Consider the following 15,504-nt stretch of genomic DNA (forward strand, 5'->3'; position numbering starts at 1 on the left):
AAGGCAGGGAAGAGCAAACAGAAATAAAGATGGAAGAAAAGAAAACATGAAACAATAAAGGAAGAAAGCAAAGAGAGACATAGAAAAGGAAGAAAGACAGAAGGAAAGAAATAGAAAAGGCAGACAGAATGGAGGAGGAAGGAAAGAGAAAAAAGAAAAAAGGAAGAAAAAAGAAGGAAAGGAAGGTGAAAGGAAAGGAAACAAAGAAGGAAAAGGGAGAAAGGAGGAAAAGAGCAAAAGTGAAGAAAATATGACAAGGAAGAAGAGAGAAGGAAAAGGAAGAAGAAAGTGAAGGCAGTGAGAAAGGGATATGATGGAAGGGAGGAGCAGAAAAAGCAGGGAAGAATGAGCGAACTAAACAGAAATCAAACAATAGAGAAAGAAGAGAAAGAAGAAGAATGGAAAGGAAGGGGAAGTCACGAAGAAGCTGAAAAGAAAGGAACGGATGAAAAAGGAACAGAAAAGGCAAGGAAAGACAGAAGTAAGAAAGGAAGGAAAGAAGGAAAATGGGCGGAGGGGAAAAAGAAGAAAGGGAGGGAGGAAGGAAGAGGCAGGGAGGGCAGACAGAGGAGAAGGAGCAGCGCCTGGAGCTCAGGCTTTCGCTTTCCCAGCTGGCCCCCGGCGCAGGCGCAGGCGGGCCCCGCCCCGGAGCAGGCTGGTCCGGGCCCCTTAAGGCCCCGCCCCCGGCCCCGCGCTCCCCGTGGCCGTGGGCCCTTGTGGTCCCGGGACCCGAGTCCGGTAGGCCTCCCGCCCCTCGCCCCGCCTGCGGCCCCCCTCCGCTGCGCGCCCCCCCCGTGCGTGCCAAGGCCGAAGCCCCGGGGCTGGCCTGCGGGCGGCCGGGCTCGGGGAAGCTCCGTTCCCCGGTCAGGTCTGCGGTGCCGCCCTGAGCAGAAGGAGAGGGAGCGGAATAGCGGCAAGAGGGGATGGGCCCGGCCCCGCCCATAGGCCAGGAAGCCAGGGCTGCAGCAGCTTTGCCCCCCCTCACCCGCCCTGGCCACCGCGACACCCAGACAGATGTGTGCCCCCCCCCCCCCCACGTACACACGGGTGAGGCACAGACACACGTCCGCAGCTGCGGGACTTCCGATCGGGCCTCGGACGCTTTGTAGCTGTGGGCCCTGCGGCTAGCCGCTCTTCACCCTGACGGCCTGGCACCCAGAGCCCGCCCTAGGCGGCCTCAGCCCTAGCTGGCCACTGGAGCCACGTGCTTCGAGAGGAAAAAGTAAGGCTGGCCACTCGGCCCGCACAGCCGCCTCCCTCCAACCCAATTCATGTGCTTGTCACGGTCTGCTGGGAGGATAAGGGACGGGCGTCAGGATCGTATGCACGCATGCACCTATACATGCATGTCGGTTCTGCCTCTGGATGCAGATAGTGTCTTCCCTGGAGGACACCGAACTACCTAGTAAGCAAGCCTATTCTTTTTCCTTTACCTACTGCTCTGCATTGCCCAGCCCTTCCCACGGGGTACATGGGTATCACTTAACTACTATAAGCCCCAGAAAACCGCCTCTAAAGCCAAACCTTGATTTTGTAGTTCAAGGCAGAAATTCTGGGACTTTTTCAGCCCATAGTGGCACTTTTCTTCTTCCCCTTAACTCCAATCCTAACCATTGCTAAGTTTTATTTAAACGAATAATTATTAAATTAAATTGTTTAAGTGACTTGCCCAAGGTCACACAGCTAGGCAATTATTAAGTGTCTGAAGCCCAATTTGAACTCACACACCCCTGACTCCAGGGCCCGTGCTCTATCCACTGCACTACCTAGTTGTTCCCCCTCTAATTCACTTTACAGAAAAAAGGACCATGACCGCATTTTTCAGAAAGCAGCAGAGATTAGATTCCCTCCAAGTCTATCAGCTCTTGACCTAACTTTTGTTCTTGCAGCAATGTTCTGTGTTCTTGGTGGAACCTCACCCCAGATATCCACTGATAATTCTCATCAGTCTGAAGTAGAACATAGCAATGCTTATTCCAGCCATTCCAGTGACACCTTTGAAAGCTTCACAGAGGTGGAGGGAAAGAAGGAGGTGATAGACATAGAAGACCAATGTCTACTGACTGAAGAGAAATCCTCTGATTCCTTGGTTTCTTCAGAAGAATCCCAGAATGGATTTGGTATCTCTGGAAGTCATCCTGGGAAGAAGAAGCTGATTCCAAACTTAAAGGATGAAGGTAAAAAAATGCCATTGAAATGGAGCAAGAAAGACTTGCTTCTCAGTTCATTGCTTGATACACATTGATTAAGCCCCCTCCTACACACCAGACACTATCCCAAGTAAGTTCTATTGACCACAACCTCAGGCTTCCTCTCACACCCACTAATCCAGTACTTTTGCACATTTTTTCCCCTTGTGTAGTGAGGGCAAGCCCTACTGCCATTGACAATTTACAGTGAATATCTACAACTTCCAGCAAAGAATAAGCAAGAAACAAATGGTGTCTGACTCTCTAGTTCCTTGCAGGCCACAGGCCAAGTCGAGAGAAAAGGTCCATACCACAGTCCATTGCTGAAGGGAGCCAGGCTATTTCAGAGAAAGTACAGTTGGGGGGGGGGGGGGTCCGGGAGGCCACAAGGAATTACTTCAACAAACTCTTCACAGTGGATATCATCCTCCCCACTTCCCTCTGCCAGCCAGTCCAACTTCTACTGCAAGTCCTTTACAAGCCTCCTCATTCCCCTATCACCATTTGAACCCCTTCCTGACAGTGGCCCTGTGCCATGGTACACACATTAGGGACATAGGTTTGAGGCTTAAAAGGTACCTCAGAATTTTCTCCAACCCTGCATTGACACATGAGTGAGCTGAGGCACACATAGGTGAAGTGATTTGTAAGACGTCACATGGATAATTTTGAGAAGAGCCAAATTTAAACCCACATCCTTTCCTTTAAAATCTGGTCCTCTTTTGTTGATACCACACTCCCTCCTTCTAACTGACACATGCTCAGAAAATGCAGACTACCTTGATTATTTCTTCTGTACAATGAATATAATTATAAAAACAATGAGTGGCATGAGAAAAACTTCAGAAAAATAATGGAATGCTTTCCAAGGTCAGATAGGACTGATTTTGGATAGCTTTTTCATTGGGAGAATCCATTTCCACCACCCATTGTCAGATAATTTTTCAGTGTCTCTCATGAGAATATGGAGAAAAGAATGATGACACATGACTTGATAATGGACTTCAAGTAAATTCACAGTGACTTGAGCAACGAAGCTCATTTCTCCATCTCTTTAGGAAAGAGAGGAAACTTTTCCCACAGCAATTGCAGAGGGGGATGATTTGCTGGCAATGCTCTGAATCCTAAAATAGGCTGATGTGTCAAGGATTGGACCCTTCATTCAGTAGTCCTTTAGACAGGCTGACTAAGCTATACTTTCTAGCCTGGAGTCAGATGCAGGCATGGGAGAACATTGTTAAAAAAAAGATGGTGGTTTTTTGCTCACCATCATATACCACTGATACCTCGCCAACATCAAAAGGACCTTTCCTGGTAACAGAGCAGTATGGTTCAGCCAGAGACACCAACACCTTGGCCATCTCTAACACCATGTTTGTCATTCTGAGCCTCCGGGATTTTTTTCCAGTCTCTTCTGAGTGGCAGGAGATTGCTTATTCCCCAGTCCAAGTAGTTAGCCTCTTGAGGCACTTTCCCAATTTATAGTTCTACAGGAGGCCATTCCTCTGTTTTGATTTTTATGGTGTCCCACATAAAGGATCGAGCTGCTGTTTGGTGTCTGGGGTCTAGAGTATTTGGTCTCTTACCAGGGTAGGGTTCCTCAAGGAGTCAAGTGTGACCTTAGAGTAATAGGGCCCTATGTGGGATCATCCCAGGGAGGCAGGGCAGAAACCAAAGCCCAAACTGGCTCTTCATCACCTTTTACAATCCTTCACATTCAACAGAAAGATTCCTTCCTTGGGCTTGGGGAGCATTGCACAGGAGTTTCCCAAGTGCATTACTCTGTACAAAATGCACTTGGAAAAACAAACCAGTCCCTGCTCCCCAAAAGCTCACACTGAACCTGGGGGAAGCCTCCTGGAGAGGATGGAGTGAGGTCTGAGCCTGTCAAAGGGCACTCTGAGCTTACAGAGGTAAACTCAGGCTGCGGCAGCCTTCTTTAGTTTCACGTAAACTGGCATAATGCCTTAGACTTTTCTGATGCTGAACCACTGGACGACCTCACTGACTTTGGTGGCAAGAGCCTTCCTCAGGAGGTCACCAGTACCTAGCCCTCTACCACACTCAAGTGATGTGTCATTATTCTAATTTAGATGAATTCGCGAACCTACTGGACTCTGCTGCTCTGGAAGAGAAATTGAGTCAAAGGTGGATCCAGCTTCTCAAGACCAAAGAAAATCACTCTGGACAGTGCCAGGCAGACTCCACATCCCAAGCAGGTGAAGCTTGTGCCATGAGTTAACAGTAACCTCCTCCTCCTTCTCGGATGGCTTTGTGGATTGATAGCTCTGTGGCCATGGGCAAAACACCTCGATTGTCTGAACCTTCTTTCTCTGAAAAATAAACCTCAGGCTTGCACCGTCTACCTCCCAGGCCTGTGACACAAGCCTTTTGTAAAACTCAGTGTTATATAAAGGGGAGTCATTATTATCGTCCTGGTCAGCCAGCCTGAGCCTTTCCTTTGAAGTGGAAGGAAGGGCATCAATGATGCTTCTTCGAACTTTGCTGAGACAGGGTGCTGAGGTTTTGGCTGACTTGGGCTATCCCAGCCAGGGCAGAACTAGAGATAACGCTCCAGGAATGACTCTAGAGATTTCATTGTCATCATGGTCTGTCCTTTCCAAGGAGTTCCATTGGGAGGAGACATTAGTACTCATCTTGACCCATTCCTTGCCTTGAGAAATTAGAGAAGGGCATGAGGAGGGCTTGTATACGCCCAAATTGTGCCTGACTGTTGCACTGATGGAATGAGCAAGTCCATCAAGTTTGATCATCACCCCCATGTTGCTGTTAGGGTGTGCAGTGTTCTTCTGGTTCTGCTCATCTCACTCAGCATCAGTTCATGCAAATCTTTCCAGGCTTCTCTGAATTCCTGTCCCTCCTGATTTCTAATAGAACAAAAGTGTTCCATCACGTACATATACGAAAAATTTTTCAGCCATTTCACAATTGCTGGCCATCCCCTTGATTTCCAATTCTTTGCCACCACAAACATGGCTGCTATAAATATTTCTGTACAAGTGGTGTTTTGACCCTTTTTCATGGTCTGTTCAGGGTATAGACCCAGTAGTGGTATTGCTGGATCAAAGGGTTTGCACATGTTTATTGACCTTTGGGCGTAGTTCAAAACTGCTTTCCAGAAAAGTTGGATGAGTTCACAGCTCCACCAACAATGTTATTAGTGTCCCAGATTTCCCACATCCCTTCCAACATCAATCCTTTCTAGTCATATTGCCTGAGATGCTTTAATTTGCATTTCTCTAATCAGTGATGATTTAGAGCAATATTTCACATGACTATGGATCTCTTTGATTTCCTCATCTGTAAATTGCCTCTGCATATCCTTTGACTATTTGTCAATTGCGGAATGGCTTGTTTTTTTTAAATAAATTTGTCTCTGTTCTCTGTATATTTTAGAAACTAGTCCTTTGTCATAAATACTAGCTGTAAACATTGTTTCCCAATTTACTACATTTCTTTTGATCTTGTTAACCGTGGTTTTGTCTGTGCAAAAGCTCTTTAATTTAATGTAATCGAAATTATCTAGTTTGTTTCTAATGATGTTCTCCATCTATTCCCTGGTCCTAAACTGTTTCCCTTTCCATAGATCTGACAGGTAAACTATTCCTTGATCTCCTAGTTGCTTATAATATTGTCTTTTATGTCTAAATTCTGTACCCATTTTGATCTTATCTTGATATAGGCTGTGAGATATTGGTCCAATTCAAGTTTCTGCCACACTATCTTCCAGATTTCCCAACAGTTCTTATCGAAGACAGAGTTTTATCCCAGAAGCTGGAGTCTTTGGGTTTATCAAATGGCAGATTACTATAATCATTTCCTGCTATCTCTTTTGCATCTAGTCTCTTCTACTGATCTACCACTCTATTTCTTAGCCAATACCAGACAGTTTTGATGACTTATGCTTTATAATATAATTTTAGATCTGGTAGGGCTAAACCACCTTCTTTTGCACTTTTTTCATTAAATCCATGGATATTCTGGACTTTTTATTTCTCCATATCATTTTACTTACAATTTTTTCCTAGCTCATTATAGTATTTTTTTTGGAATTTTGATTGGTAGGGCACTAAATAGTTTAATAGAGGTAGAATTGTCATTTTTATTATATTAGCTCGACTTATCCATGAGCAGTCGATATTTACCTAGTTATTTAAATCTGATTTTATTTGTGTGAGATGTGTTTTGTAGATGTTTTCTTAGAATTTCTGAATCTGCCTTTTCAGGTAGACTCCCAAGTATTTTATATTGTCTGAAGTTACTTTGAGTGTGATTTCTCTTTCTAGCTCTTGCTATTGTATCCTGCTAGTGATATATATGGAAAAGCTGAGGATTTATGAGGGTTTATTTTATATCCTGTGACTTTGCTAAAGTTGCTAATAATTGTTTCTAGTAGTTTTTTTAGATGAGTTTTTTTAGGATTCTCTTGGTAGACCATCATGTCATCTGCAAAGAGTGAGAGTTTTGTCTCTTCCTTCCCAATTCGAATTCCTTCAGTTTCCTTTTCTTCTCTTATTGCTGAGGCTAACATTTCTAACACGATGTTGAATAGTAGTGGTAATAATGGGCGCCCTTGTTTCACCCCTGATCTTATTGGGAATGCCTCTAGCTTAGCCCCATAGCAGATAGATACTGCTAGTCATTCTAAAGGAGCAATCCATTTTTTTCCTACACTCTCTAGTGTTTTTAGTAGTAATGGGTGCTGTATTTTGTCAAAGGCTTTTTTTTTTTTAGTTTTTTTTTGTAAGGCAATGGGTTTAAGTGACTTGCCTAAGGCCACACAGCTAGGTAATTATTAAGTGTCTGAGGCCGGATTTGAACTCAGGTACTCCTGACTCCAGGGCTGGTGCTCTATCCACTGCACCACTTAGCCGCTCCTGTCAAAGGCTTTTTCAGCATCTATTAGGACAATCTGTGATTTCTGATAGGTTTATTATTGATATAGTTAATTATACTAACAGTTTTCCTAATATTGAACTAACCCTGCATTCCTGGGATAAATCCTGCTTGGTCATAGTGTATTATCCTAGTGATAACTTGCTGTAATCACTTTGCTAAGATTTTATTTAAGATTTTTGCATCTATATTCATTAGGCAGATAGGTCTGTATTTTTCTTTGTCCATTTTGACTCTTCCTGGTTTAGGCATCAGCACCATAATGGTGTCATAGAAAGAGTTAGGCAGAGTTCTGTCTTCACCCATTTTTGCAGAGTTTATATAGAATTGGAAGCAGTTGTTCCTTAAATGTTTGATAGAATTCACTTGTGAATCCATCTGACTCTGGTGATGCATTTTCTTAGGGGGTTTAATGATGGCTTGTTGAATTTCTTTTTCTGAGAAAGGGTTATTTAGGTATTTAATCTCCTCTTCATTTAACCTGGGCAACTTATATTTTTGTAAATATTCATCCATTTCACATAGATTATCAAATTTATTGTCATAGAGTTGGGCAAAATAATTGCGAATTATTACTTTAATTTCCTTCCTCATTGGTTGTGAGTTCACCTTTTTCATTTATGATACTAGCAGTTTGGTTTTCTTCTTTCTTTTTTGTTTAACCAAATTAAGCAGATGTTTATCAATTTTATTGTTTTTTTCATAAAACCAACTCTTGATTTTATTTATTAGTTCAACAGTTTTCTTGCTTTCAATTTTTATTAATTTCTTTAATTTTTAGAATTTCTAATTTGGTTTTTAATTTGTTCTTTTTCTAATTTTTTTAGTTGCATTTTTAGTTCATTGCTTTCCTCTTTCTCTAATTTATTCATGTAAGCAGTTAAAGATATAATATATCCCCTGACAACTGCCTTGGCTGTATCCCATAAGTTTTGATATGTTGTCTCCTTATTATCCTTATCTAGGATGAAATCATTAATTCTTTCTATAATTTGTTGTTTGATCCACTCATTCTTTAAAAATGAGGTTATTTAGTTTCCAATTAATTTTAGGTCTATCTCTCCATGGCTCATTATTGCTTGTGATTTTTATTGCTTTATGATCTGAGAAGAATGTATTCACTATTTCTGCCTTTCTGCATTTGATCATAAGGTTTTTGTGTCCTAGTACCTGGTTAATTTTTATATAAGTGCCATGTACTGCAGAAAAAGAAAGTATATTCCTTTCTATCCCCATTCAGTTTCCTCCAAAGGTCTATCATGTCTAGGTTTTCTAACATTCTATTTGCCTCCTTCTCTTCCTTCTTGCTTATTTTATGGTTAGATTTACCTAAATCTGAGAGCGGGAGGTAGAGGTCTCCCACCAGTAGAGTTTTGCCATCTGTGTCTTCCTGTAACTCATTCAGCTTCTCCTTTAGGAATTTGGATGCTATACCATTTTGTGCATACATATTTAGTATTGAAATTGCTTTATTGTCTATGGTACCTTTTAGGAGGATATAGTTTCCTTCCTCATCTTTTTTTTTTTTTTAATGAGATTTATTTTTGCAGCCACTTTGTCTGAGATAAGGATTTCTACCCCTGCTTTTTTCACTTAAGCTGAAGCAAAATATATTTTGCTCCAATGTTTTACTTTTACTCTGTATGTATCTCTCTAGTTCAGATGAGTTTCTTGTAAGCAGCATAGTGTAGGATTCTAGTTTTTAATGCACTCTGCTATTCGCTTGCATTTTATTGGGAGAGTCCATCCCATTCACAAAGTTGTGATCATTACTAAATCTTTATTCCTCTCCCTGCTTTTCTTCCCTCTTTTTGTATTCCCCCCTTTTTTCACTTTATCCATATTCCTCAGTATTTTGTTTCTGAATACCACCTCCTTCAGTGTGTTTGCCCCTTTATATCCAACCCCCTCCCTTTCTTTCCCCTTTCCCTTTGTCCCTTCTTCCTTTCCTTCCTTCTGTTAGTTCCTCTTTTCCTTCCTCCTCCCCCTTTCCCCTTTCAATACTTGAAAGGTAAGATAAGCTTCTTAACTGAGTGTGTGTATGTTGCCTTTAAGCCAAATCTGATGAGAGTAAGATTCAGGTGGTTCTCAGCTCTTCTCTTATTCCTCTCTATTGCAATAGATCCTTTTGTACCTCTTTATGGAATGTGATTTACCCACATTCAATCTCCTCTATCCTCCCATCTCTTTATTGTCCCACCTTTTTAAGGAGGTATTGTTTTTAAATAATTCTATCAGAGTCACGGAAAAGTCATGAGTGTCCATCACTTCTGGGTGAGCATATTCTCTCTAATAGAGTTACAGTTCTCAAGAGTTATGAAAATATTTTATGATTTCATTTATTTTCTCCTAGAAAGTCTTGAAAAAGGTCTATTTGGGGGGCCCAGTTTTGGGTTCAATCCCCACTTAGTTCTACACAGCCTTCTTTGTCTACATTCTGTTAACTTCCTTCTCCTAGATGTTGCTTATATTGACCACCAGACCAGTTCGTTTTCTGCTCCCATTTTGCATGAGGATATTTGGTTTCTTTCTTTTCGCCTATTGTGCACCAGATTGCATTTTTCTGTTAGTTGGTTACAGTCAGTAAATACTTGTTGGTCATTTCCTACCAGCCAACCAGGCACTCTGCTAAGCCCTGGGGATACAAAAAGAGGGAAAAAAAATCCACATCCCTGCCCTGAAGGACTTGCTAGTTGATGAAAGAGATGAAAAGTGAACAGAGATGTACAACTCAAAGATCCAGGATGAACAAGAAGGGATCAAGAGGGGGATGTCACTAGAAGGATGAGGGGTTCACAAGGCATCTGAAGATACTAGGAGTTTAGATGAGAGTCAAAGGAAGCCGGGGAAGTCAGGGGGTAGAGATGAAGAGGGAGAAGATTCCCAACAAGGGGGCCAGGCACTGATGATGACCATAGATGACAGCTGGAGGCCTGAGTCACTGGATGGAAGACCGACTGTCTGTTAGTGAGGCGTAAGTCAACAGGAAAGGCAGTAGAGGACTTGGGGAGCGGTATCATGAGATCAGTGGAGTTCTGAGGGCTGTGTTACCTGAGACAAGACAGGGAAGCTAACTGGGTATCAGACTCCTTCTGAAAACCATCAGCCTGCCTCAATAATACCTGACTTCATTTCTCAGTGGTTTGAAGGCTTCTCCACTTTGGGACAAAAAATATACCAAGAGAAAATGCAGTCCTAATCCAATTGTCCTTTCTTCCCTTAACTTTAGTCAGTGTTGTAGAGATATAAACATAAACAGAGATAGAGAAAAAATTTCATGTCCTTTTAGACTGGATATGTGCCCCAAGGAAGTCAGAAGGCGAAAGAGAGGTTCCAGGGCCACACCTGCTGCCTGGCAGCCGTTCTTTTTTTTTTTTATTACAGATATTATTTGAGTTTTACATTTTTCCCCCAATCTTGCTTCCCTCCCCCCCCCCCAGAAAGCACTCTGTCAATCTTTACTTTGTTTCCATGTTGTACCTTGTTCCAAATTGGGTGTGATGAGAGAGAAATCACATCCTTAAAGAGAAGAGAAGTCTAAGAGGTAACAAGATCAGACAATAAGCTATCTGTTTTTTTTTCCCTAAATTAAAGGGAATAGTCCTTGCACTTTGTTCAAACTCCACAGCTCCTTAACTGGATACAGATGGTATTCTCTTTTGCAGACAGCCCAAAATTGTTCCCGATTGTTGCACTGATGGAATGAGCAAGTCCTTCAAGGTTGAACATCACTCCCATGTTGCTGTTAGGGTGTACAGTGTTTTTCTGGTTCTGCTCATCTTACTCAGCATCAGTTCATGCAAATCCCTCCAGGTTTCCCTGAAATCCCGTCCTTCCTGGTTTCTAATAGAACAATAGTGTTCCATGACATACATATACCACAGTTTGCTAACTGGCAACCGTTCTTTTGGGATTCCAGAGTGGGTTACCTATGCCCACGGGTGGAAGAGTGTCTTAGAAGGCTATCTAACAGATGAAACTAACTAGGATTGCTGGGCAGTAAGAAGGGACAGAATTCAGAGTGTCATGGGAACAGGACTTGGAGCCCAAGGCAATAGGCATCAGTTAAGTAAAATAATTGAAAATTCTTTTAAAAACTGGGAATAGCCTGAGGGGTAGCCTTCAAAGCAAGGAAGTTCTTCCCTGAATTTTCGGAAGTTGAGGTGGATTTGTGCTGGTAACTTTGTAGAGAAAATCTGTACTTCAGTAGGGTGGAGCTGGATGCCTTTCTGGCAGCCCTTCCAGGTTCTGGGAATTGGTAGGATTTTTCAAGTGAAAACACAAAGACAGGTACTCAGCCTTTCTAGCCAGTATCTATCAGTTTGTTGGTGTTTACATGAGTTCCTTCTTGGAGGGAGATCCAAATAGATCAAGTATCCCCTCCTAATTGAAGTTTCTTCTTCCCCAACCAATGTGTCCTTTCATTTGATAGTTTTCATGCAAACAAAAGAGAGCATCCTTAAGCACAAGACAAAGCCAGGTGGGGTACTGAAGTTTCAGGATCTTTTTTTCCCCTCAGTGGCAGATGGTCATGTCAGCATTGGTGCCCTTAGAGAGAGGTCTTCCCAATCCAGGTAGTTCCTCTCTACCTTCTCCTTTGAAGGATTCCCCTTTCAGTCTGGGCACAGATGACCACTCTTTATTGAATTGCTCAGAAGGTATTTCCACTCTTAGCTTGGTCACCTCTGCTAAGACACTTTAGCACCTTGTGCCTTGGTCCCTCCCCTTATGCTGATGATGAGTAAATCGAGGCCCAGAGATTGAACTTCCCCTCACTCCCCCAGGAATCATAGTGTAGAGGATTTTAGTTGGGAAGAAAATGAGCCGGCTAAGGATGGAGAGCAGGGCAAAGAAGACAAAGAGTGTGTCACAGAGATACCTCCACCATGTAGAATTAAAACCTAGAACTCTGAAGCCTCGGCATCCAGGCCCCCTTCTTCTGTGCCCCATCATTCTAGACAATCTTTTTGTTTTCTCTCTCTTTCCTTCCTAAGTGATAAAAACAGAAAATGCTAGAGATAGAAAAGAAATAATTCCTCCTTTACCTAGTAGAGTAACTGACATTTTTGTTTTCTGTATGTGTTGTTGACAGTTGTGGAGGCATCAAGGAGTGAACGAGATGCTCTGCAGGCTTTTTGTTCCACTAAGATAAAGCTGATTCGGCATCAGCTAAAGCCTCAGGAGATAAATGGCAGCAGCCATCAGAAGTGTCAGCAAGGACTGGATGCAGAGAAGCCAGTGACAGATGAGGGGAAGAACTGTGTTGTTCCTCGTTCGCTCATGAACAGAATCTCTCACCAAAACCTGAGGGCCTCAGTTGACAAGGTACAGAACCTGGAGTGAGGACTGTTAACTTTGGAAGCAGCTCAGAAAAGGGAGGGGAGTTCTTTGACATACATATTCTATTCATTCATTCACTTACTTATGGTTTTTGCAAGGCAATGGGGGCAGTGTGCCAAAGGTCACAAAGCTATGTAATTATTAAGTGTCTGAGGCCAGATTTGAACTCAGGTCCTCCTGACTCCAGGGCCAGTGCTGTAATCCACTCTGCCACCTAGCTGCCCCAACATACATATTCTAAAGGGGACTCGTGTTTTTCCCCAGCTACCGCGATCCTGTGGCTAGTGTTGGATGAAGAACCAGATCATGTTAGCAGCAAGGCAGGTTGGGGGGAGGGGGAGAAGGAAGCAGGACCAAGTCGAGGCAGCCCCCAGTACACTGGAAGGAGCTTGGAGTCACTGTTGAATGACTGATCTCTCTCCTTGGTCAGGGAAGGGAAGGGAGGCAAGTGATGCCAGTAGGGACAGCCGGGAAGACCACTGAGGGCTAGAGGGACTAGAGGTGATTGTGAGGTTGAAAGTTCTGGGAAAGGAATCGTTCCCAGGAATACTGGAATCATGCAAATGGAAGTATCTCCAAACCCTACAGTGAGCTCTGGGTCATTGCAGTATCTAAGCCTGACCCAGGAGAGGTGAGCCAATGTAGGCCCTCCCTTCTCTGCATAGCTGGGAGTTGATGATGGGGGTGTAGAACATTGAACAAGTACATAAGCCTGGCAGGAGATGTTGGATCCTCTGAGCCCCCTGCTTTTAGGAACACCCTCCTGTTCTCCTTTGCTCCTTGGGCCACCTCTGTGGGGAGGAGAGGAGGAAACTCCGCTTTTGATGATGGAGGTTGTATCAAAGCAGAAGATACCTATAAAGTGATTGTCAAAGGCCAAAGAACCAGCAGGAGGAAATTCTTACCTGAGTCTGATTCTTCCCAATAACGTTGCTTGGGGTAACAAGGAATGAGTGGATTAGGGGGAATTATGGGAACCATAGGAAGAAGTGACCTCCTCTTTGAAGTGAGGCTTTTTCGGATGTTTGTTTGTTTGTTTTTGAGCCTGGGCCTCTGTCTCTCCCCTAGACTGGAAATACAGCGACCACTCTTGATGGATCCTACTGTTGCTCATGCTGAAGGCTTTGATTTGTTCTATTTCTGACCTTGGCCTCTCCTTAGGCAGCCTGTGGTCCCTTGCTCTTAAGAGCTCTCTTTGTTAGTGCCAGACTTGGTATAGCCCCTGCTCAGTGTAGAGCAAAGCAGCTCAGAACTCCTGAGCTCCAAGGACTCTCCAGCCTCAGCCTCCCTCATATCAGGCTTTCCAAGGGTGGGCACCATGCCCAGCCATCTGATAATTTGTGAGAGAGAGGAGGGCAGTGTCAAATCAAGGCTGATATGCACCCTAGAATTGGTAGGCGTGGGGGGCATTTCCAAGGAATCAGAGTGGATCCATGGAAAAGCATGGGCTAAAACCCTGCTTTAGAAGCTCTTGAAAACTTCTGAAGGCTAGGGGAAAAACAGTTTTGCCAAGGAGGAAGAGGGGGGCATTGTCCAGAGAGCACAATGTACATTCATAGGTACCTCCTTCCTCCTTACCGTGGATCTTTCAAGGGGGAGAAAAGACACAGACTAAAAACATAATGCATCTCTGTATGAATAGTGTTAAGAGGTCTAAGGCCTAGTACGAATTAAGGACAGGACATAAATCTAAGGACCTTGGAAAGTTTTTTTTGGTCCTGTTTCTCTTTGGGATGTGCTGGATGTTAATGACCACTTAGATATTGGCTTTCAATCTAAATGCTGTAAAGCATGTATTTAAGAAAGGCCCTCATTTTGACGTGTGGGCTAGATCCCAGCCCAGTTTGGTGGATTTAGAACTGGTTGAATAGCAGGGAGCAGTCTGAGATAACTGAAAAGCAGTTGATTGGAGGTGCGACATTGAGATAGGCTAGGAACTTGCAGAGAGGTCGTCTTGGAGGATCTCAGGATCTGCAATTGTCTTTGGAAGGTCAGCATTTTTCTGACAGCCTTGGATAAAGGCCCACACGACTGGTTTGTCAGCTGTATTCATGGTCAAGCTGACTGGGGTAGCCCACACATTGGAGGCGAGAGTGAGGATTTAAAAGGAACCTAATGGGTTGCAATGCTGAGCCAAATCTCATCGGTCAGGTGGCCAGTAACCATTGCTAAAGCACCTACTCTGCCGATCACTCTTCTAAGCCCTGGGGACATGAAAGGAGGCCAAAAGCAGCCTGTGCCCTTAAGGAGTTCCCAGTCTTAGGGAAGAGAGAGCAGGCAAAGAAATTTGTAGAAATAAAGTACAGACAGGGTAAGTAAGACATGATAGCCAGAGAGAAGGCACTTGTTTTAAGAGGGGTTAGGAAAGGTTTCCTGTAGAAGATGAGATTTTGAGGGAAGCCAGGAGTGGGAGATGAAGATGGAGCATTCCAGGTGTAGAACATTGCCAGAAAGTAGCCTGACACTATGTGGCGGCAGGTCTTGGTGTGGGAAGGATGGCAGGGTCACTGGATCAAAGATTGCAAGATGGAGATTAAGGTGCAAGAAAACTGGAAAGATAAAAGGGTCTAGATTATGAAGGACATTGAATGCTATCGAGAGGATTTGATTCTGGGGCACCAGGGAGCTACTGGAATTTATCGAATGGGCTGTGTGGTGATAAGATCATGTTGGTGCTTTAGGGAAAGTCTCTGATGGGTGAATGGAGGATGGCTTAGAATGGGGAGAGACTTGAGGTAGGCCAGCCCCCTGCATCTGTCCATTTGTGAAGTTGATAAGGACCCAAACCAGAGGCTGGCCTGCAGAGGAGAGGAGGGGGCATCTGCATATTCAAGAGATGTTACACAGGTGAAATCGGCTGCCCTTGGGTGGGTGGGGGTAATTGAACATGACAATTAGATTGGGAGAATGATTTTGCCCTGGACAATACCAGAAAAGTTAGGAAGGGGCACATTTTGCGGGCAGAGAGTGAGTTTAGTTTGGGGCATGTGGAGTTTAAGATATCTGTTGGACATCCAGTCTGAGATAAATGAAAAGCAGTTGATTGGAGGTGTGACAT

At 43.6% G+C, this 15,504-nt stretch overlaps 1 protein-coding gene across 5 annotated transcripts in view; it reads left to right on the forward strand.

Moving 5' to 3' along the window:
* The first annotated feature begins 695 nt into the window (after window positions 1–695).
* The window catches only part of LOC141502776 (uncharacterized protein C8orf48-like), a 107,641-nt gene continuing 92,832 nt past the window's right edge, over window positions 696–15,504 (forward strand). For 2 of the 5 annotated variants that reach the window (XM_074207710.1, XM_074207711.1), the window contains exons 1-4: window positions 830–1,405; window positions 1,890–2,177; window positions 4,283–4,408; window positions 12,199–12,431. In XM_074207710.1, coding sequence (XP_074063811.1) covers window positions 1,366–1,405; window positions 1,890–2,177; window positions 4,283–4,408; window positions 12,199–12,431 — 687 coding nt within the window. In that variant the 5' untranslated portion in view covers window positions 830–1,365. Of the gene's footprint in view, window positions 739–829; window positions 1,406–1,889; window positions 2,178–4,282; window positions 4,409–12,198; window positions 12,432–15,504 lie in introns of those variants that run through there. The other 3 variants (XM_074207708.1, XM_074207709.1, XM_074207707.1) reach the window with 3 other exon arrangements.

The sequence above is a fragment of the Macrotis lagotis genome, chromosome X (assembly GCF_037893015.1).
Source record: "Macrotis lagotis isolate mMagLag1 chromosome X, bilby.v1.9.chrom.fasta, whole genome shotgun sequence".
Classification (NCBI taxonomy): Eukaryota; Metazoa; Chordata; class Mammalia; order Peramelemorphia; family Peramelidae; genus Macrotis; species Macrotis lagotis.